This window comes from Salmo salar, chromosome 04 (genome assembly GCF_965601325.2).
Source record: "Salmo salar chromosome 04, fSalSal1, whole genome shotgun sequence".
Taxonomy (NCBI): Eukaryota; Metazoa; Chordata; class Actinopteri; order Salmoniformes; family Salmonidae; genus Salmo; species Salmo salar.
In genome coordinates this window covers 57,138,242-57,160,096 of record NC_138294.1, presented here as the reverse complement: position 1 = coordinate 57,160,096, position 21,855 = coordinate 57,138,242, and the positions used below count along the sequence as shown (strand labels likewise).

The window sequence follows — 21,855 nt, the reverse complement described above, 5'->3', positions numbered from 1 at the left end:
GGTTTGGTTTCTGTGAATTTTAATTTAGTCATCGTTTTCTTCTGCCAATCATGCAGTGCTGGTTTATTTTGTGTGGCTTCACAATCTTTCCACTGGATTTGGACACCTTATCCATCCTTTCTCAGCTGTAAATGCAAGGTGCTGCTCAATGCTAAAAATCCAAATGATCGCCAATGAAATTAATCTTAATTTGATTCAAATTTGGGAATTGACACACAAATTCACATACTTAGAACTGATACAGTATATCATTATTACATTAATTGTTACTGTAGAGTATCTCACAGGGCTTGGTTGTAAACACCATCTAATTCTGCATACTAAAAGTTATACCACAATATGTTTCAGTTGAAACTATCATAACACTTTGAGGACAGTTACAGTATTGAGCCCTATTTAGTTTTTGTTGCAAATTGATCAGTTGTGGTATACACTACTGCTCCACCTTTTAGTTAGTGCATCCAGACACCTTCATTTAATGTTTCTATTCCTTACAATTATATTATTACGTATGTGAAGTTGTAAGAAACGGGCCAGCAGTTTTAGAATAAACTGTTGAAGACCGAGTGCAGTTTGTCACCGACTTCCCCACCGCCCCCACCCTTCCGAGCTAACAGCGAGCTACGTGATTGGTCCAGGCCTGAAAAACAGCCTTCAGGATCTAGAATGTTGTACAGGCCTTGCATTCGCACCATGAGAAATATAACCTAATTTAATAATACGACTACGGAAATACTGTTCAAACCGGAAAAGTGGAATTTAAAAAAGACAGTAGTGACTTGATTTGGTAAGTATATATTACATTTAATGCGATATGATGATGGGGCCTTGTCACGAAGGCCTATGGGCCTCCACCCAAGTCGAAAAAACAACAACAATGACGGCTAGCTAGCCGTCGATAGCTATGCTAACTAACGACATAGCTAACTCGCTCGGAAATATATTGTGACTTTTGTAAGACGATAGTCATTTATGCCATCTTCCAGTGCACACTTTCGAAAGTATGGTAGGTTTACTGCGTTTATTTTACTAATGATATCGCTTGCAATTGCTGGGAATGCTATTGCTAGCTAGTTAGCTCGCTAATTTAGCCCAACAATGGCCCAGACTGGGCAGAAAATATGCATTGCGGTCAGGATGTCGCATAGCGTCAGTCTTGCACGCTTGTTGTTGGAATCTTGAAACAAGCGCATAACTTGGATTTCATTAAATATTTAGCATAGATTTTATTTATGCTTATCATTCATGCAAAGCCATTAATTTTGCTAAATTCACCGTGCGCACTCAAGCGCCTTTGTTGTCGGGGTTATGTGTCCACAATGTAAACAGAAGCCGCCATATTTAATGCGTCTGCGCGCGCTCTCTACGGTCAGTCAACTACTGCATTGGGCGAAAGCAGTGCGTGTGAATCACTTGCCAGCTACTTTCCCGTGTCTGTCACTGTAACCACAGACACAGAACAAGGAGCAATATCTATACTAGCGTGACTCGGGGATTCTAACCAGCGACCTTTCGGTTACTGGCCTAAACGCTAGGTTACCTTCCGCCTCCAAACTATAATGTCTCCTGATACTAGCACATTATAACGGCACATTCTTATAAGTAATACAGTGGTATTGATTCATTACGGAATCTGAATCAGAGGTGCGGGGGACTGCCTTAATCGAAATCCACGTCTTCGGCGCCCGGGGAACTCGGGTAGAACGACCGATTTTTACCTTGTCAGCTCGGAGATTCGATCTAGCAACCTTTCGGTTACTGGCCCAACGCCCCAACCACTAGGCAACCTGCCGCCCCATTACTGTCAGCCCCAGTGCAAATTATGTTACATTTACAAATTAGTCCTGGAGGCATGTATTTGTTGGTGCCAGAAGTGTCCCTTTACTTGTAACACCAGTCTACTCAATTTATCCAAACCAAGGAGTATCACCTGTGAGTGTGTGAATATAAACACATTGTAGCTTTTTGCTTCCCATTAGATGTCCACGTTACTTGTTTTTTTATTTAACCTTTATTTAACTAGGCAAGTCAGTTAAGAACAAATTCTTATTTACAATGATGGCCTTCCAAAAGGCCTCCTGCGGGGACAGGGGCTGGGATAAAAAAATTAAAAATGACAAAACACACATGACAAGAGAGAGAACACTGCATAAAGAGAGACCTAAGACAACAATGTAATAACATAATATACTTCTGCATTTATCCAATAGTTTACCCTCTAATTTTTACATTTTAGTAATTTAGCACACTCTTATCCAGAGCGACTTACAGAAGCAATTAGGCTAAGGTGCCTTGCTCATATTGACAGGTTTTTCACCTAGTTGGCTCAGGGATTCTAACCAGCGACCTTTGGGTTACTGGCCTAATCTCTAGGTTACCTTCCGCACCCAAACCATAATGTCTCCTGATACTAAGACATTATAAAGGCACATTCTTATAAGTAATAAAGGATTATAGCAGTCTGCTTTATTTCCATTACCACAATTATATTTCAGGATAGATAAAATCATTGAAGCTGATGTATCTTTTATGTGTTTTTCTTTTCTCTATTTCAGGTGTTTCTCCTCCCCGGCTGATTTAAAAAAAAAAAAAAACATAACACTTCCCTGATGGTTTGAGAGCTCAGAATCAAATGTGAGTGGTGAAATACTGTCATTAGCAATGTGTTTTTAATCTTTCAGTGTTAACGTCACATGAACGAGTACAGTGAAATGTCTTTTTTGCAAGCTCCAAACCCAACAATGCATTATTCAATGTTAATGTTTATTCAGCATTGAATCAGTGTGTTGAGACATTTGTAATGAGTTATGCATTGACAGAGGTCCTAATTGATCTGATAAACTTAATCATTTACATTACATTTACGTCATTTAGCAGATGCTGTTATCCAGAGCGACTTACAGTTAGTGCATTCATAGCTAGGTTGGACAACCACATATCACAGTAAGTACATTTTTCCTCAATAAAGTTGCAACCAGCAAAGTCAGAGCTAGGAAGAAAAATAAAAGAATCCTCATTTGTGTTTGTAGCAGACAGGATAAAAAGAGAATGGACCACGGTGGAGGGGTCTTGAACTTTCAGATGCAAGACTCAAAGATGCCACACACAATGATAATGCAGGATTTTGGTAAGTCCACTCCATCAATGCAGAGAACTAATAGTCCATGGCCTTTTGTTTATTTGATTGTCTGTGCTCGAATTGATAAGAGTAACAGTTCCTCCTGACTTCCCCGGTAGCAGGTATGGCCCACATTGACGGTGATCACATTGTGGTTTCTGTGCCAGAGGCGGTGCTGGTGTCAGACGTGGTGACTGACGAGGGAATCATGTTTGAGCATGACCTGGGGTCAGAGGTTGTAGAGGGGCCAGACATCTGCTGCAGCGACGAGCCTGACGGCATAATCATGACTGAGTCGGTCCTGGGGGCCGAGGTGGCCATTGAGGACGTGCTGGATTCTGACCACCATCACCATGTGCTGACAGCAGATCTCATAGAGGAATCTGATAGGGTTCCTGACCAGGTGTTTGAAATTGTCACTGAGGAGGTCATGGTCTCCAACTGCAACTCAGAGACGTATGTGGAGGAGCAGGAGGAAGACTCTGCAGTCACCATCCAGGAGCCGGACGACGAGGCTGGACAGAGCGTCTCCGAGGACTACCTGATGATCTCCTGTAAGACACGTCTTATTTTCTTGGTACTACTAGACTGCTCCAACACAAATGTTGACTCTAATAATAGGATGAATCTGATAGTGTATAATGATGTGTGCTATTGTTTGTGCAGTGGACGATGTTGGGGAGAAGTTGGACATGGAGGACACGCCCCTGAAGATGGGTTCTGAGGTGATGGAGGATGGCTCCAAAGAGGGTGACTATGACTCTGAGTGCATCAAAGTCTACATCTTCAAGGCAGAGGCTGATGATGATGTTGACATAGGTAAGGACTCTTGCATGGCTTTCTGAAAGTTACGATCAATTTGAAAGATACACCTCTGTTCAGTTTCCCTGAATTCAGACATTTACTGTGAGTGCAGGTGGCACAGAGATTGTAGCTGAGAGCGACTTCCACAACGGTCATGCAGTGCTGGAGACTGGGGGCATTGGCAAGCTGTCTCGAGAGAAGATGGTCTACATGGCAGTGAAAGACCCGTCCCAGGAGGATTCAGAGATTAGTGAGTCCCCTGAATTAGCAGCCTTTCCTCCAATCTCTTATACAGCACAGCATATTAAACGATATGGCTGCCTTATTATTGTTCTCCCAATAGATGGTTGTAGTGTTAAATGAAGTGACTGAGTTTTCCTTGTCTGGGAGCAGACTGCACTGAGATGGCAGATGAGGTGTACATGGAGGTGATAGTGGGAGAGGAGGATGCCCCTGCCATCCAGGACTCACTGGATGACTCCAGCCACAATAAGAACTTCGGCACCGTAGCCTGGGCTTCAGCTTATGGTAAAGCCTACTCCTTTTCTCCATAGACACAAGTTCTTCAGAGACATACATTCAGTATGGCGTAAGAGAATTCTACATTCAGCCTAACATTTAGATTTGTTCATGTCACAATTTTTAAGTGTTGAATTGGTGGATAATTTTCCTTAGGTAACAGTCTGGACTCCAGGCTGGAGAACAAGAACAACACAGGGACACATTACCTGAAGATCAGCGACAGCCTGAGTACAAGTAGAGCTCTCAAACAGAAGATCAAGAAAAAGAAGAAGGGAGAGACACGTCAGTGTCAGACAGGTATGGGGTTCTATGTTCATTAAAACATTTTCTAAAAGCTTGCATCATTTTGTAAGATTATACTTTTCTTTTTTAGATGTAGGCCTAACAATTCCTGTTCTTTTTTGCCTCCACACTTTTCCTCAGCTGTGATCATTGGTCCAGATGGCCAGCCTCTGACTGTGTACCCCTGCCACATCTGCGGGAAGAAGTTCAGATCGCGAGGCTTCTTGAAGATCCACATGAAGAACCACCCCGACCACATCTTCAAGAAGAAGTACCAGTGCACAGACTGCGATTTCACCACCAACAAGAAGGTCAACTTCCACAACCACCTGGAGGGCCACAAGCTCATAGTGAAGAGTGACCGGGTCCCAGAGTTCACGGAGGTCACGAGGCGTTACTGTGTGGAGAGCCCACTCAGCTCCAATAAGCTCATTCTACGTGACCAGGAGCCCAAGCTGCACCACTGTAAGTACTGTGACTATGAGACAGCCGAGCAGGGCCTTCTCAACCGCCACTTGCTAGCTGTCCACAGCAAGAGCTTTGCCCATGTGTGTGTGGAGTGTGCTAAAGGTTTCCGCCACCCCTCTGAGCTCAAAAAGCACATGAGGACCCACACGGGTGAGAAGCCCTACCACTGCCAGCACTGTGAGTTCTGCTGTGCCGACCAGTCTAACCTGAAGACCCACATAAAAAGCAAGCATGGAGCGGAGCTGCCCTTCAAGTGTGGCCACTGTCCCCAGGCCTTCTCTGACGAGCGGGAGCTGCAGAAGCACATGGAGATATTCCAGGGCCACAAGACGCACCAGTGTCCGCACTGCGAGCACAAGAGCACCAACTCCAGCGACCTGAAGCGCCACATCATCTCCGTGCACACCAAGGACTTCCCTCACAAGTGTGACGTGTGTGAGAAGGGCTTCCACCGGCCCTCGGAGCTGAAAAAACACACAGAGACTCACAAAGGTGCCAGGCTGCACCAATGCCGCCACTGTGACTTTAAGACCCCAGACCCCTTCATACTCAGTCGCCACATCCTGTCCGTCCACACCAAAGACTTGCCCTTCAAGTGCAAGCGCTGCCGACGGGGCTTCAGGCATCAGCTGGAACTGAAGAAGCACATGAAGACCCACAGTGGGCGGAAAGTGTACCAGTGCCAGTACTGTGAGTACAGCTCCTCGGACGCTTCAGGTTTCAAACGGCACGTCATATCCATCCACACCAAGGACTATCCCCACCGCTGTGACTACTGCACTAAAGGCTTCCGTAGACCCTCTGAAAAGAGCCAGCACATTGCGCGGCATCACAAGGATGTTTTAATGTAAAGTGCTTCTTCACACACCCTTTCCCATATTCAGAACAATGCGATTCTCACTCACTATAGAGCAGGGAAATACAATTATTTCAATGTGATAAATAAAGGATGACAATTGTCACATTTTCTTCGAACTGCATTAGTAATTTATTAACTTGTCCTCACATCACCATTAGTACTCAAACCTGGGGTGCTATTCAAATAAACCTCAAGTCAGGTAAATCCTGAATCAGAACACTGCTTGAAAGCACACATTTTCTCAGTAGTATGCTTGTCTGGGTTGTTTGAATAGCACACCACTTGTCATATGCAGTATCAGTGGTAAGATAATGCTGTAATTTGATTTTAACTAATGGCGTGTTTATCTGTTGACTGTATTCTCACTGTTGACCTGGGGGTAACCATTATCTGACAAGTCATTGTATGATTTTTAGTAATGCTACTGCTAGCAAATTGTGAAAAACATGCATTTAAAGACCCAGTTCTAATTTCAAACGTAAACAGTCATCTGTATCAGTTTTCTCTGTATTCAAAAGCATGAAAAGGGGATGTGGACAACCCAGCTTTTTACTTGTATTTGTCCTTTATGCTTTGAAATAATCGCTTGTCAAACAATCAGGGGTTTTAATTTTTCCCATGTGTGCACTGGTAAAATCATGTTGCTCAAAGCCAATAACATGTTTACTATCAGGAATGTCTCATGTATCAGATCCAAATCAGTGTTATCTATGTCTGTCAACTGAAATATTAGGAGCTTCTTTAGTAAATAAAGACATCTCCTGATGAATTGTTCACCTCAACCCATTACTTTCATTCACTCTTTTTGCCATCATTCAGTAACAAAGAATGTACCAACAAGTGGATTTGTGTTAAGATGACAGTGTTTTGCATCTTACAATAAGGGCGCCTACTGACACCAAGTTATCCCATGATTGACCTAGAGGTGAAATTAAGATTGTATTTTGTTTATTGATTTAAAATGATTAACATCTGATTTGTAGAAAATAAATGTTCTTTTTGAAAGTATCTTTAATTGATGTTGCTTGACTTACCATTGTATACAACTTTTTTGCTTCATGACCAACCAATTGAGGTGTCTTGAGTCGCGACCCACCATAAGGGTCGAGCGGAGAAAAAAAACATACATAGAACAAAGAATATCATCTTGGCAGCAGAGAGAAGATTGTGCCGTTTTGAAGCTAATTTCCAGCAATTCTACACATTTTGCCATGGAGCTGAAATAAAAGGTTGCAATTCTATAAATTTTTTCAAGGAGCTGAGAATTTTCACTTAAGCTAAGTTCTGTCAATTCTACACATTTTGATGTGTTCTTATCCTCAAACATAAAATCAATGTGTGCCTGATTATCTAGCTTTTATTTTGCTGATTGTAAATTCTCTGATTATAGGGTATTATATGTCCATTATCTTTTCTACATACTTTCGATTGGTTTTAGTCGTTTAAGTTTACACAAACTTAAACAACATATATATATATTTTTTTGCAATGCACAAAAAACGTCACACCTGGACCCCTGCGACCGTCAAACCCTAGATCACGTGACACCATTCATTCCTTTGTAAGACAAATAGTAATATTGTCTTCTTGTAGGCACCAACTCCACCATGGTTCGTTGGACAAAGCCTATGTGGAAATTGTGTTTTTGGATAAACAAAACGTATAAGATCTCCTAAGCTGTGTAAACCTCAGACCTTATTTTCTGTGTTTATAACAAAATCCTATTATTTCCCCATTCATTTCCCACATAGGAACGAACAAGAGGTAATTCATTTACAGGTTTTAGGTGTCTCATGGAGACCTATTATGCGCAGTGTGAGCTACACCAGGAAGTGACGTTGCATGCGAGCTCAGTGATGCACGCTCTCATTGAGTAACTCAAGTTGAAGGCCGACCGGGGTACAGCAGGCTGCCATTAGCAACTAAATTATCCTTATAACTTCTTCTGTGTGCAATTTAAAAACAATCTGTTAAAATTCACTATAATGGGGGGATCCTGTTTTCTGCTAACAATGCCTGCAGTACTGTGGTCAGCCTTGAACTTCCGTGGCTTCAATGAGAGGGGTCAGTCGTTCTCCCCTAGTACCGACCCACGGTTTGGGAACCACTGGCAGATAACCCTCATGACCAAAAAATGGTAACAAATCAGACTAGCCTATTACGTAGCAGGGTTGGGGTCAATTCTACAAATGAAATTCGAATAAAATTCCCTCTCCCTGAAAATTCCATTCAATTCAAATTCCAGGCCAGTCTTTGAATTTAGAGATAATTCAATTCCAATGTTCGATACTGTATATTCCAATTCGAATTTAATTCCTTCAGGCTGATTATGTCACTATTCATACAGTGTAGCTATACTGTAAATATAGAAATATAAGTTGAAATGATTTAAAACAAATCCTGCAGTCCAATTTTGATACTAACTCTGAAATTTACAAATATTGAATTGAATTAAATGAAATTCCAAAGACTACATTTTTTTTTACAATTCAAACAGTCTAATTCCAATTCCAAAACTTGAAGATTGTTGAAATTTTAATTCAACTTAAATTCTCCACTTCATGAGTGAATTCAAGAATTGAATTTGAATTTCAAATGAAATTGGAATTGACCCCAACCCTGTTACTTAGGCCTAGATTCAATCTGTAGTGTGGAGATCAGGGTTAAAGCGATCGGAAATTGAAACATGGGAACATTGCCTTTACATTTCAATCGCGCTTTAGTGTGGATCCACGCTACGGATTGAATCTAGGAATAATAGCCTTTATTAGTAACAAAATTGTCAAACAATAAACCTTAAAACAGCAAAAATATGAGCAAATTTCATAATCAGTCAATGGGGATTACTCATAAAATTTAGCAGCCAGCCACAATACATTTTTTAGTACGTTAAATTAAAGTTTACAAAGTCCTTGAATGTTTACATTTTCCACTCACTTTAAATTATATACGAGTTGAACTTTTTTGAATTGTGATAGTGAAATTGGTGGCATTTTAATTCAGGCCATGGTCACCCCTGTTTGTCCTCAGTAGTGTCTCCCTATCTGGGCTCTGGGAAACTGGGAACTGGGGTTGTACTCCGGTGCTGAATAGAGGGGAGCAGGTGAACTGGGCGCAGGATACCCAGACATGCCTTCTCTCTGGAAGATAGAAACAGATCTCATGTCAAAACACAGTGCAAAATTCTGCTTTTCTATATCAGCCTGGTCACCTAGGGTCTAACTAATATGGACCTTTAGGCTAAGATCAAAACCAAATGTTTTAGCCACAGTTTCACCCTGCAGTTTACTTGTCCAGTTGATCAGTTGAATTCATCCTACTGTTCAGTAGGGGGAATCAATCACTCACCATCATGCCATTGTGTCCTGGTGGGGGCTGTGTTGGTCTCATGTGCTGGTCGTCATAACGGTCTGGAGGTGGCGCTCTGTCGTCATATGGGTTCCTTGGCGATGGAGACTTGGGATAGGGGTTACCCAGGGGCTGCGTCATACCTGTAGCATAGCTGAATCCAGAAAACTAGTCAACTTTCCGAAGCAGACAAACCATATAAAAACAATCATAATAATGTAGTTCAAAGGGCACCCAATCATAACTTGTCATGGAACAAAGAACTATATCAGATTGAAAACACACAAATCAAAAAACAGAGGCTTCCTTGTATAGCTGGCTTTCAGGGTTGGATAAAGATGATCTATCTAAATTGGGTCACATACTCGTGGACTTTTCCCTTTCTTCAATGACAAAAGAGAAATTACCATGATGGATATACGCTGTATCGGCAGGATAGAACAGCGGCGTCAGGTAAGACAAGGGGCGGTGGACTATGTATTTTTGTAAATAACAGCTGGTGCACGATATCTAAGGAAGTCTCGAGGTTTTGCTCGCCTGTGGTAGAGTATCTCATGATAAGCTGTGGACCACACTATCTACCTAGAGAGTTTACATCTGTATTTTTTGTAGCTGTCTACATACCACCACAGACTGATGCTGGCACTAAGACCGCACTGAATGAGCTGTATTCCGCCATAAGCAAACAGGAAAATGTTCACCCAGAGGCGGCACTCCTTAATGCAGGGAAACTCAAATCAGTCTAACCAAATTTCTATCAGCATGTTAAATGTGCAACCAGAGGGAAAAAAAACTCTGGAGCACCATTACTCCACACACAGAGATGCATACAACGCTCTCCCTCGCCCTCCATTTGGCAAATCTGACCATAATTCTATCCTCCTGATTCCTGCTTACAAGCACAAATGAAAGCAGGAAGCACCAGTGACTCGATAAATAAAAAAATGGTCAGATGAAGCAGATGCTACGCTACATGCCGGTTTTGCTAGCACAGACTGGAATATGTTCCGGAATTCCTCCGATGGCATTGAGGAGTACACCACATCAGTCACTGGCTTCATCAATAAGTGCATCGATGACGTCATCCCCACAGTGACCGTACGTACATACCCCAACCAGAAGCCATGAATTACAGGCAACATCCACACTGCACAAAAGGCTAGAGCTGCCCCTTTCAAGGAACGGGACTCTAACCCGGGAAGCTTCTAAGAAATCCTGCTATGCCCTGTGATGAACCATCAATCAGGCAAAGCTTCAATACAAGACTAAGATCGAATCGTACTACACCGGCTCTGACGCTTGTCGGATGTGGCAAGGCTTGCAAACCATTACAGACTACAAAGGGAAGCACAGCCGAGAGCTGCCCAGTGACACGAGCGTACCAGACGAGCTAAACTACTTCTATGCTCGCTTCGAGGCTAATAACACTAAAACATGCATGAGAGCACCAGCTGTTCCGGAAGACTGTGATCATGCTCTCCGCAGCCGATGTAAGACCTTTCAACAGGTCAACATTAACAAGGCCGCAGGGCCAGACGTATTACCAGGACGTGTACTGCGAGCATGCGCTGACCAACTGGCAAGTGTCTTCACCGACATTTTCAACCTCTCCCTGTCTGAGTTTGTAATACCAACATGTTTTAAGCAGACCACCATAGTCCCTGTGCCCAGGAACACTAAGGTAACCTGCCTAAACGACTACCGACCCGTAGCACTCACTTCTGTAGCCATGAGGTGCTTTGAAAGGCTGATCATGGCTCACAACACCATTATCTCAGAAACCCTAGACCCACTCCAATTTGCATACCACCCTAACAGATCCACAGATGACGCAATCTCTATTGCACTCCACACTGCCCTTTCCCACCTGGACAAAAAGAACACCTATGTGAGAATGCTATTCATGGACTACAGCTCAGCGTTAAACACCATAGTGGCCTCAAAAGCTCATCAATTTTTTATTTTACCTTTATTTAACCAGGTAGGCAGTTGAGAACAAGTTCTCATTTACAACTGCGACCTGGCCAAGATAAAGCAAAGCAGTGCGACAAAAACAACACAGAGTTACACATGAGATAAACAAACGTACAGTCAATAACACAATAGAAAAATCTGTGTGTGCAAATGAAGTAAGGAGGTAAGGCAATAATTAGGCCAATAGAGGCGAAGTAATTACAATTTAGCAATTTACACTGGAGTGATATATGTGCAGATGAGGATGTGCAAGTAGAAATACAGGTGTGCAAAAGAGCAGAAAAACAAAAACAAATATTGGGATGAGGTAGGTAGATGGTTGGATGGGCTATTTATAGATGGGCTGTGCACAGCTGCAGCGATCGGTAAGCTGCTCTGACAGTTGACGCTTAAAGTTAGTGAGGGAGATATAAGTCTTCAACTTTTTTGCAATTCGTTCCAGTCATTGGCAGCACAGAAATGGAAGGAAAGGCGGCCAAAAGGAGGTGTTGGCTTTGGGGATGACCAGTGAAATATTCATGCTGGAGCTCGTGCTACGGGTGGGAGTTGCTATGGTGACCAGTGAGCTGAGATAAGGCGGAGCTTTACCTAGCAAAGACTTATAGATGACCTGGAGCCAGAGGGATTGGCGACGAATACGTAGCGAGGACCAGCCAACGAGAGCATACAGGTCGCAGTGGTGGGTAGTATATGGGGCTTTGGTGACAAAACGGATGGCACTGTGATAGACTATTCAGCAAATTGGATGCAGAGTGTTGGAGGCTATTTTGTAAACGACGTCGCCGAAGTCAAGAATCGGTAGGACGGTCAGTTTTACGAGGGTATGTTTGGCAGCATGAGTGAAGGAGGCTTTGTTGCGAAATAGGAAGCCAATTCTAGATTTAACTTTGGATTGATGCTTATTAATGTGAGTCTGGAAGGAGAGTTTACAGTCTAGCCAGACACCTTGGTATTTATAGTTGTCCGCATATTCTAAGTCAGAACTGTCCAGAGTAGTGATGCTAGTCGGGCGGGCGGGTGTGGGTAGCGATCGGTTGAAAAGCATGCATTTTGTTTTACTAGCATTTAAGAGCAGTTGGAGGCCACGGAAGGAGTGTTGTATGGCGTTGAAGCTCGTTTGGAGGTATGTTAACACAGTGTCCAAAGAAGGGCCAGATGTATACAAAATGGTGTCGTCTGCGTAGAGGTGGATGAAATAATCACTCGCAGCAAGAGCGACATCATTGATATAAATAGAGAAAAGAGTCGGCCCGAGAATTGAACCTTGTGGCACCCCCATAGAGAGTGCCTGAGGTCCGGACAACAGGCCCTCCGATTTGACACACTGAACTCTATCTGAGAAGTAGTTAGTGAACCAGGCGGGACAGTCATTAGAGAAACCAAGGCTGTTGAGTCTGCCGATAAGGATACGGTGATTGACAGAGTCGAAAGCCTTGGCCAGGTCGATGAATACGACTGCACAGTACTGTCTTTTATTGATGGCGGTTATGATATCGTTTAGGACCTTGAGCGTGGCTGAGGTGCACCCGTGACCAGCTCGGAAACCAGATTGCATAGTGGAAAAGGTACGGTGGGATTCAAAATGGTCGGTGATCTATTTGTTCACTTGGCTTTCGAAGACTTTAGAAAGGCAGGGCAGGATGGATATAGGTCTGTAACAGTTTGGGTCAAGAGTGTCTCCCCCTTTGAAGAGGGGGATGACCGCGGCCGCTTTCCAATCTTTAGGAATCTCAGACAATATGAAAGAGAGGTTGGACAGACTAGTAATAGGGGTTGCAACAATGGTGGCGGATAATTTTAGGAAGAGAGGGTCCAGATTGTCTAGCCCAGCTGATTTGTAGGGATCCAGATTTTGCAGCTCTTTCAGAACATCAGCTGTCTGGATTTGGGTGAAGGAGAAGCGGGGCGAGGGGGCTTGGGCCAGTTGCTGTGGGGGGTGCAGAGCTGTTGGCTGGGGGTTGGGGTAGCCAGGTGGAAAGCATGGCCAGCCGTAGAGAAACACTTATGGATATTCTCGATTATCATGGATTAATCAGCGGTGACAGTGTTTCCTAGTCTCAATGCAGTGGGCAGCTGGAGGAGGTACTCTTATTCTCCATGGACTTTACAGTATCCCAAAACGTTTTGGAATTAGTGCTGCAGGATGCACATTTCTGTTTGAAAAAGCTAGCCTTTGCTTTCCTAACTGACTGTGTGTATTGATTCCTGACTTCACTGAAAAGTTGCATATCGCAGGGACTATTCGAAGCTAATGCGGTACGCCACAGGGTGTTTTTGTGCTGGTCAAGGGCAGTCAAGTCTGGAGTGAACCAAGGGCTATATCTGTTCTTAGTTCTACATTTTTTGAAAGGGGCATGCTTATTTAAGATGGTGAGGAAAGCACTTTTAAAGAACAACCAGGCATCCTCTACGGACGGGATGAGGTCAATATCCTTCCAGGATACCCGGGCCAGGTCGATTAGAAAGTGCTGCTCGCAGAAGTGTTTTAGGGAGCGCTTGACAGTGATGAGGGGTGGTCGTTTGACCGCGGACCCATAACAGACGCAGGCAATGAGGCAGTGATCGCTGAGATCCTGGTTGAAAACAACAGAGGTGTATTTAGAGGGCAGGTTGGTCAGGATGATATCTATGAGGGTGCCCATGTTTACAGATTTGGGGTTGTACCTGGTAGGTTACTTGATAATTTGTGTGAGATTAAGGGCATCTAGCTTCGATTGTAGGACGGCCGGAGTGTTAAGCATATCCCAATTTAGGTCACCTAGCAGTACGAACTCTGACGATAGATGGGGGGCAATCAATTTGCATATGGTGTCCAGGGCACAGCTGGGAGCTGAGGGGGGTCTATAACAAGCGGCAACAGTGAGGGACTTATTTCTGGAGAGATGGATCTTTAAAAGTAGAAGCTCGAACTGTTTGGGCATAGACCTGGATAGTATGACAGAACTCTGCAGGCTACCGCTACAGTAGATTGCAATTTCGCCCCCTTTAGCAGTTCTGTCTTGACGGAAATTGTTGTAATTGGGGATGGAAATGTCAGAATTTTTGGTGGCCTTCCTAAGCCAAGATTCAGACACGGCTAGGACATTAGGGTTGGTTAAAGTGTGCTAAAGCAGTGAATAAAGCAAACTTAGGAAGGAGGCTTCTGATGAACATGCATGAACCTAAGGCTTTTACGGTTGCAGAAATCAACAAATGAGAGCGCCTGTGGACACACAGGGCCTGGGTTAACCTCTACATCACCAGAGGAACAGAGGAGGAGTAGGATGAGGGTACGGCTAAAGGATATAAGTACTGGCCTTCTAGTGCTTTGGGAACAGAGAATAAAAGGAGCAGATTTCTGGGCGTGGTAGAATAGATTCAGGGCATAGTGTACAGACAAGGGTGTGGTAGGGTGCGAGTACAGTGGGGGTAAACCTAGGCATTGAGTGACGATGAGAGAGGTTTCATCTCTGGAGGCGCCAGTTAAGCTAGGTGCGGTCTCCGCATGTGTGGGGGTTCGGACAAGGGGGCTATCTGAGGCATGTTGAGCAGGACTAGGGGCTCCGCTGTAAAATAAAACAATGAGAGCTGCCCTAAACAACAGTATACAAGGCATATTGACATTAGAGAAAGGCATAAAGCAATCACAGGTGTTGATTGGGAGAGCTAAGACAACAACAGGTAAACAGCTAGGACAACAACAATGGGTAAATGGCGATGAATGGGCAGAGAGGGTCAGTTAGCTACACACAGGCCCTGAGTTCAAGGCTGGGTCCGACAGATAAACAAAATGAAGTACCGTGTTAATGAACAGTCCAGCAGGCATCAGCTGTGTAGCCGAGTGATCATAGGGTCCAATGAGCAGCAAAGATGAAACAGGGAGCAGTTCAGGTAGTCGATTACTATGTAAGGCGAGCGGGAGACACGGCGTTCAGGAAGCTAGCAGGCTGGGGCTAGCAGATGGATCAACACCAACATCCACGACGCAGAGGCCGGTTGAGCGCACATCGGCCAAATTACGTCAGCAGACCAGTCGTGATGGATCGGCGGGGCTCTGTGTCGACAAAGGGTCCAGGCCAATTGGCAAGAGAGGTATTGTAGTTGGTGTACTTCGTTTGCTAGCTGGGAAATGGGCCTAGCTCGAGGCTAGCTGGTGCATGCTTCTGGACAAGGGCGTTAGCCACAGTCGCCACTCGGTAGTATCTAGCTAGCAGTGAAGATCCAGTGTGATGGTCCAGAGCTTGCGGCAGGAATCTTGTGATGTTGGAGGGGAAAAAATCAGTCTGATATGCTCAGGGCTGATATCGTGCTGTGCAGACTGGCAGGTATTATCCGGGCTATCCGGGCTAAAGCGGCTGGAGTCCGAGCAAAAGGTAAAGACCGCTAGCAGTGGCTAACAATTACTAAAAAGCTAGTAGCTAATTAGCTGGCTAGCTGCTGATGGAGGTTCCAGTTATAAGGTCTTAAAAATAAAAAATAATAGCAGATCCGTACCACATTGGGTGAGGCGGGTTGCAGGAAGGTATATTTAATTCGAAAATGGAAAAAAGAGATTGAGATATAATGAAATGTATACAAACCCCCCCGAAAAAGACAATATTTACATGGGACGAAAACAAGCACGTCTTACTGCTCCACCATCAATAAGCTAAGGACTCTGGGACTAAACATCTCCCTATGCAACAGGATCCTGGACTTCCTGACGGGCCACCCCAGGTGGTAAGGGTAGGTAACAACACATCCGCCATGCTGATCCTCCACACGGGGGCCCCTCAGGGGTAAGTGCTCAGTCCCCTCCTGTACTCCCTGTTCACTCATGACTGCACAGCCAGGCACGACTCCAACACCATCATTAAGTTTGACTACCGACAACGACGAGACAGCGTATAGGGAGGAGGTCAGCGACCTGGTCGTGTTGTGTCAGGACAACAACCTCTCCTTCAACATGATCAAGACATAGGAGATGATTGTGGACTACAGGAAAAAGAGGACCCGAGCACGCCCCCATTCTCATCGACGGGGCTGTAGTGGAGCAGGTTGAGAGCTTCAAGTTCCTTGGTGTCCACATCACCAACAAATTAACATGGTCGAAGAGGGGACGACAAAACCTATTCACCTCAGGAGACTGAAAAGATTTAACATGGGTCCTCAGATCCTCAAAAGGTTCTACAGCTGCATCATCGAGAGCATCCTGACTGGTTACATCACTGCCTGGTATGGCAACTGCTCGGCCTCCGACTGCAAGGTACTACAGAGGGTAGTGCGAACGGCCCAGTACATCACTGGGGCCAAGCTTCCTGCCATCCAGGACCTCTATACCAGGCGGTGTCAGAGGAAGGCCCTAAAAATTGTCAAAGACTCCAGCCACCCTAGTCATAGACTGTTCTCTCTGCTACAGCACGGCAAGCGGTACCGGAGCACCAAGTCTAGGTCCAAGAGGCTTCTAAACAGCTTCTATCCCCAAGCCATAAGAATCCTGAACATCTAAGCAAATGGCCCCCCCCCCACTCTCTGTTGTTATCATCTATGCATAGTCACTTTAATAACTCTACCTACATGTACATATTACCTCAACTAACCGGTGCCCCCGCCCATTGACACTGTACTGGTTCCCCCTGTATATAGTCTCGCTATTGTTATTTTACTGCTGCTCTTTAATTACTTGTTACTTTCAATTCTTATTCATACTTTTTTTTTTGTTATACTGCATTGTTGGTTAGGGGCTTGTAGGTAAGCATTTCACTAAGGTCTACACCTGTTGTATTAGGCGCATGTGACTAATAAGATTTGATAAGGATAATGTCCGTGTCATCATGACTCATGCTCCTCAAATCACTGGGCGACTACTCATTCTCTGTCGAGGGGGCTTTGTCCTGTTGTGGTCTCTAATTTTGTTTCCATTTTTAGTCCACCACCCAGAACATGGTTATACGCACAGAATGGGTATGACATCACTGCCATTGAACAAAGTATCAGACTGAAAACAAACAACACCAAGGTTCTTACTTGTATGGCTGGCTTGTAGGGTTGGTCAAAGACAATCTATCTAAAGTGGGCCGCATGCCGTTTGGTTGAAGGCTAAGAGAGTAGAGAGATCAACATTTCAATGAAAGCACATTATAACATTGCATACACTATAATAAGGGCCCCTATAATGAAAGTGAAAACCAATGGCGTGTTGAATTGTGTTCAGACAGCTAACCTGTAAGGGCGGTTGGGTAAGTTGGATATGGGAAACCTCTCCTGGGTGGGCTGGACACTGGGGGGCTTTGGCCGATTCTGAAGAAATAAGAAAAATAGAGACAGTTGCTCAGGGCCATGTTTACTATGCAACATGTACCATTTTTGGTTGACAGCCATGTCTGTTACTGAATGTGTCTGCTCTGCATCTGCACTTATGGTATCTTTACACTACACTACTTGGACGACACAAACCACGTCCAGGAGAGACAGTAGATTCAAATCGCTCTTTAAGAGATGGTGTGTAAGACATCTTGAAAAATAAAGGAGAGCCAACGTTTCGCCAGACAAGCTGTCTTCATCAGGGTATAATGACAAACATTGCGGGGTGACTCATTTATATAGTGTCAAAAGACACACACAGGTGTCTGTAATCATGGCCGGTTATTGGCCTATCATTGGTTAATTCTCATATTAAAATAGCATACAAAAAACATAAATGGATAGGCTACGATCATAGATACAATTTGGCTACATAAGCCTACAAACATTTACAACAGCAAAATCACAAGAATGGCTTCAGATCAAAGTTGACGTTGAGACTGAAGGGAGCAAGAGTCTTTAAATTAAAGATCCAGGCAGCCTCTCGTTTTAACAATAAATTATTGAGGTCACCCCGTCTCCTAGGGAGGGTGACATGTTCGATGCCAATATAACATAGAGACGAAATCGAGTGGTTTGCTTCCAAAAAGTGGGCCGCAACTGGGTAAGTCGTGTTTTTGCACCTAATGGTGCTACGATGCTCTGAGATACGTACTTTTAATTCACGCTTTGTTTTACCCACATCATTTTTACCTTAAGGACAAGTTATAAGATAAATAACTGCACGTTATAACACCTTTGATTGGGATCTGTTTCCCTGTTTGGGGGTGTTTGAAGGATCTACATTTATACGTGCCATTGCATTGAGCACAGCCATTACACTTGTAGTTTCCATCCAATAGGGGCGCAAATAGACATTGTGCAGGGATATCTTGGGGTGGTAAATCAGAGTTTACCAGTTGATCTCTGAGGTTTCTGCCCCGCGAGAAGACAACCAAGGGAAGGTCCGAAAACACATTACCGATACTATCATCGGATCTTAGAATGTGCCAATGTTTGTGAACGATTCCCTTAATTTGTTCAGAGCATTTTGAATAGTGGGTAGTTAGAATGCTTCTTTTTGCGAGACTGAGCTTGAAAAAAGGTCATGTCTTGTTTTGAATTTTCTGAATGGCAGTATTAATTTGACCATTTTTGTACCCCCTCTCCTTGAATTTTCTTTGCGTCTCAGCCATATTTCTGTCGAAATCTGATTGTTTTTAGCAAATTCTTTTGATTCGACAGAATTGTCTGTAGGGCAAACTATTTTTCAAGGGAAGTGGGTGACAACTATCAGCCCTCAACAAACTGTTACGATCAGTAGGTTTACTGTAAAGATCAGTGTATAGAACATTATCTTCACACAACATCAGAAGATCAAGGAAACTGATTTGACGTGTCAGATTGCATAGTAAATCTCAAATGTTCAGAACAGGAGTTAAGAAAAGCATGGAATGCCTGAAGCTGTTTTGCATCATCCCTCCATAGAACAAAAATATGATCAATATACCGTTTCCAAATAATGATGTTAGGCAAGAAAACATTTTTGAGAGGCTTGAAAAATAAAACATTTCAATGCATCTATCTGGTATGACAAAAAAAAAGATGGTGGGTGAATGATGGTGAGGTGAATGATTTACAAACTGTATCACTACTGGGAGATAAGGAAACCCTAACTTAGCAGAATCTCTGGATGTGACATCACCATTGGAAATACCATTTGGTCTTAGGTTGATCTAATACCTTGGAGAGTAAAGGAACTCAAACTACTCACGGGCATGTCTGAGGCAAACACTGTGTTGGAGAACATGTCATCTTGGTTATTTTCATATGTTGTCGGTGACATTGCATAGTTTGTGTAACTGAAAAAAGTGAAAATTACATTATAAAGACATGAGTAGTCGTTTCAAACCTGAAACAAGACTGTGGACAAATATTAATCTATTTAGTTAATGCCCAACATCTTATTTTCTTTTTCTTATTATTTTTTAACAAGCTAACTTCCTGATACTAGGTGCCATACACATGGAAATATTGAGCCTCTGAATTCTATCTTGTCCAAACCCTCTCCCCCTCTCACCTCGTTGTCCGATCCTTTTGTTTCTTTGCTGGTTTCCTTAAGTAATGGACACACTGGACCGTCACACCAACAATAACAGCCAGGGCCAGTCCTGGTAGAGATGCTACCAGGGCAAAGTTCAATATGGTCCACTCAAAGTCACACTTCTCCCCTATGTACCACTTGTCTATGTAGTTGTTACACCTGAAAAGAACAGCATAACAGAGGTAACTGACATATTTATATAAGAATTTAAAATATCTGACTTCCAAAATGAACAAATATTGAGGATTAAGCTGTAGAGTCAAGTGTGGGAAGCGCTGAAACATACCTACAGAAAGGTTTCTTGTCCTTACAGTAGCATTTGCTTTTCTCAGCATTGCATGTATATGCAGTTCCTGTGCACACTTCAAAGTCATCTACTGTTACACAACTTGCTGGATGTAAAAAGAAAACATGTAACTGAAACGTGATAGTGATTTGGCCCAGCAACATCATGAGAAAATGAAGACACAATTTGATAAAAAGCACTATCTTCAAACAGAGGGCCTAACCTACTCCCCCCCAAAACCTCAAAAAGCAGCAGTATACAGTACAGTATATTTACATGTTCATTTTAGAGATGTCATCTGATTCAATGCTACAGTAATACATATCCTACTCATACTAAAAGACAGGCTTCTTTACAGATTTCAACAGAAAATAATTGCTACTCACGATCTGGTGTCGTTTGTCCAATAACTGTGACAGGGAGCAGAAATATTAAACACAGCAAACTATAGCCCTTCATCTTCACACACATACTGTACGTGACTCCTTACAACAATAATGAGTTTACGGTGGAGCAGAGTTCATGTTCAGCTTGTATGACCACTGTTCTGACTGAGATATGAACGAGGGCAAGCCTGTAAGGTATGGCAGGATAGGAAAAAGCAGGGAAACAGGAAGCACCGTGGTCATATAACACACAACACACTTCTGTAATAACATTTAATATTATGGTTAATGTGTTACTGCAGATTGGTATTCAACAGTGCCTCTTACTTTCGATAAGCAACACAGCATAACACGAAAGGACAACTTCAACGTGGTTACATCAGATACAGCTAACATTTATCCCCAAAAACAAACAATGAAAAGATGATGGCCTTATCTCTGGTTTTTATTTAGGATCTTCTTGGAAGTTTGAGAGTTTCCTAGTAACAGTGCTGGAAACATCTCAAATGCCTGAAAATCCAGGCTGCAATCATAATAGTTAATGGGGAATAACAGTATTGTTCGATCACTCAACCCGGTGTCTCAAGACAAAAGGTTGAGATGAGACCTGGCACTGAAAACAAACAATTGTCAAAGGTGACTATTCAAATATTTTCATTTTGGCCAAAGTTCTGCACAACCTTAAAATAAAACATTATTCAATTGTAAAAAAATATATACATGTGTCGGTACACTGAAAAGAGCATAACCAGTAGAAAACATTGACTTAAAGCATCAACTCCAATTTAATCCTGCCATTATAGATAAACAAGCTCACTTCAGTTTGATTGAACATTTTGTACAACATTGATCTCACAGGAGTTTATCATAGAGACTTCATAGGTGTGGTAATGACTGAACAGCAAACAGTCTTAACTATCATTGGGGGATTGACTGACATGAGATAAAGTTGTGATGACAATACGTGATTGGAATTCAGCCTGCAAGTTTAAGGTGTATTCATTTAGTGAGCCAGAACTCACGTGTATGGATGTGGATCTGTCTGTTATAATGATTGTAGAGCACATTTGCGTCTTTAAGTGTGTGTGTGTGTGTGTGTGTGTGTGTGTGTGTGTGTGTGTGTGGTGGAACACTTCTCTAGTTGTCTGAGTCCATGTCACTGTCACCCCCGATGGACCTGAACTCTTCACTGTCCTCCTCATCCTCACTCAGCTGCACCTGGGAAAGCACACTGGGACCTCTCCTCCGAGCTGCCTCTTCATCTTCCTCCTCTTCCTCACTCATGCCGTAGCCTTCTCCATTGCCCATGCTGGAGTTCTGGGTCTGACCCTCCGGCTCCTCATAGCTCCCATAACTATGGGGAAGGGGGAAAGAAAGAGAGGGATGGGTAAAGTATGGGTTAAT

At 43.4% G+C, this 21,855-nt stretch overlaps 3 protein-coding genes across 17 annotated transcripts in view; 1 reads left to right on the top strand and 2 right to left on the bottom strand.

Moving 5' to 3' along the window:
• Nucleotides 1–575: 575 nt before the first annotated feature.
• On the top strand, nt 576–7,061 carry LOC106603389 (zinc finger protein 711). 10 transcript variants are annotated; one of them, XM_045717070.2, is made up of 10 exons: nt 576–787; nt 2,556–2,634; nt 2,878–2,943; nt 3,033–3,127; nt 3,238–3,672; nt 3,785–3,937; nt 4,035–4,172; nt 4,316–4,450; nt 4,598–4,741; nt 4,868–7,061. In XM_045717070.2, the coding sequence occupies exons 4-10, from the start codon at nt 3,049–3,051 to the stop codon at nt 6,043–6,045; spliced, it is 2,262 nt and encodes a 753-aa protein (XP_045573026.1). In that variant the 5' UTR covers nt 576–787; nt 2,556–2,634; nt 2,878–2,943; nt 3,033–3,048; the 3' UTR covers nt 6,046–7,061. The 10 variants fall into 10 exon arrangements, with proteins under 10 accessions (XP_045573026.1, XP_045573028.1, XP_014052487.1 ...); XM_045717072.2 differs by having other exon boundaries at nt 2,875–2,943; nt 3,241–3,672; XM_014197012.3 differs by having other exon boundaries at nt 2,875–2,943.
• Nucleotides 6,985–20,822, bottom strand: zgc:158432 (uncharacterized). The gene is made up of 8 exons (XM_014197017.2): nt 20,452–20,822; nt 20,066–20,171; nt 19,756–19,938; nt 19,450–19,537; nt 17,557–17,633; nt 17,361–17,432; nt 9,402–9,555; nt 6,985–9,193 (listed from the first exon to the last, which is right to left on the bottom strand). Exons 1-8 carry the CDS (start codon nt 20,534–20,536, stop codon nt 9,080–9,082), a joined length of 879 nt encoding a protein of 292 aa, XP_014052492.1. The 5' UTR covers nt 20,537–20,822; the 3' UTR covers nt 6,985–9,079.
• The window catches only part of LOC106603388 (transcription initiation factor TFIID subunit 1), a 55,371-nt gene continuing 54,226 nt past the window's right edge, over nt 20,711–21,855 (bottom strand). For all 6 annotated transcript variants that reach the window (XM_082974585.1, XM_014197006.3, XM_082974586.1 and 3 more), the window contains one exon: nt 20,711–21,805. In XM_082974585.1, coding sequence (XP_082830711.1) covers nt 21,589–21,805 — 217 coding nt within the window. In that variant the 3' untranslated portion in view covers nt 20,711–21,588. The remainder of the gene's footprint in view (nt 21,806–21,855) is intronic.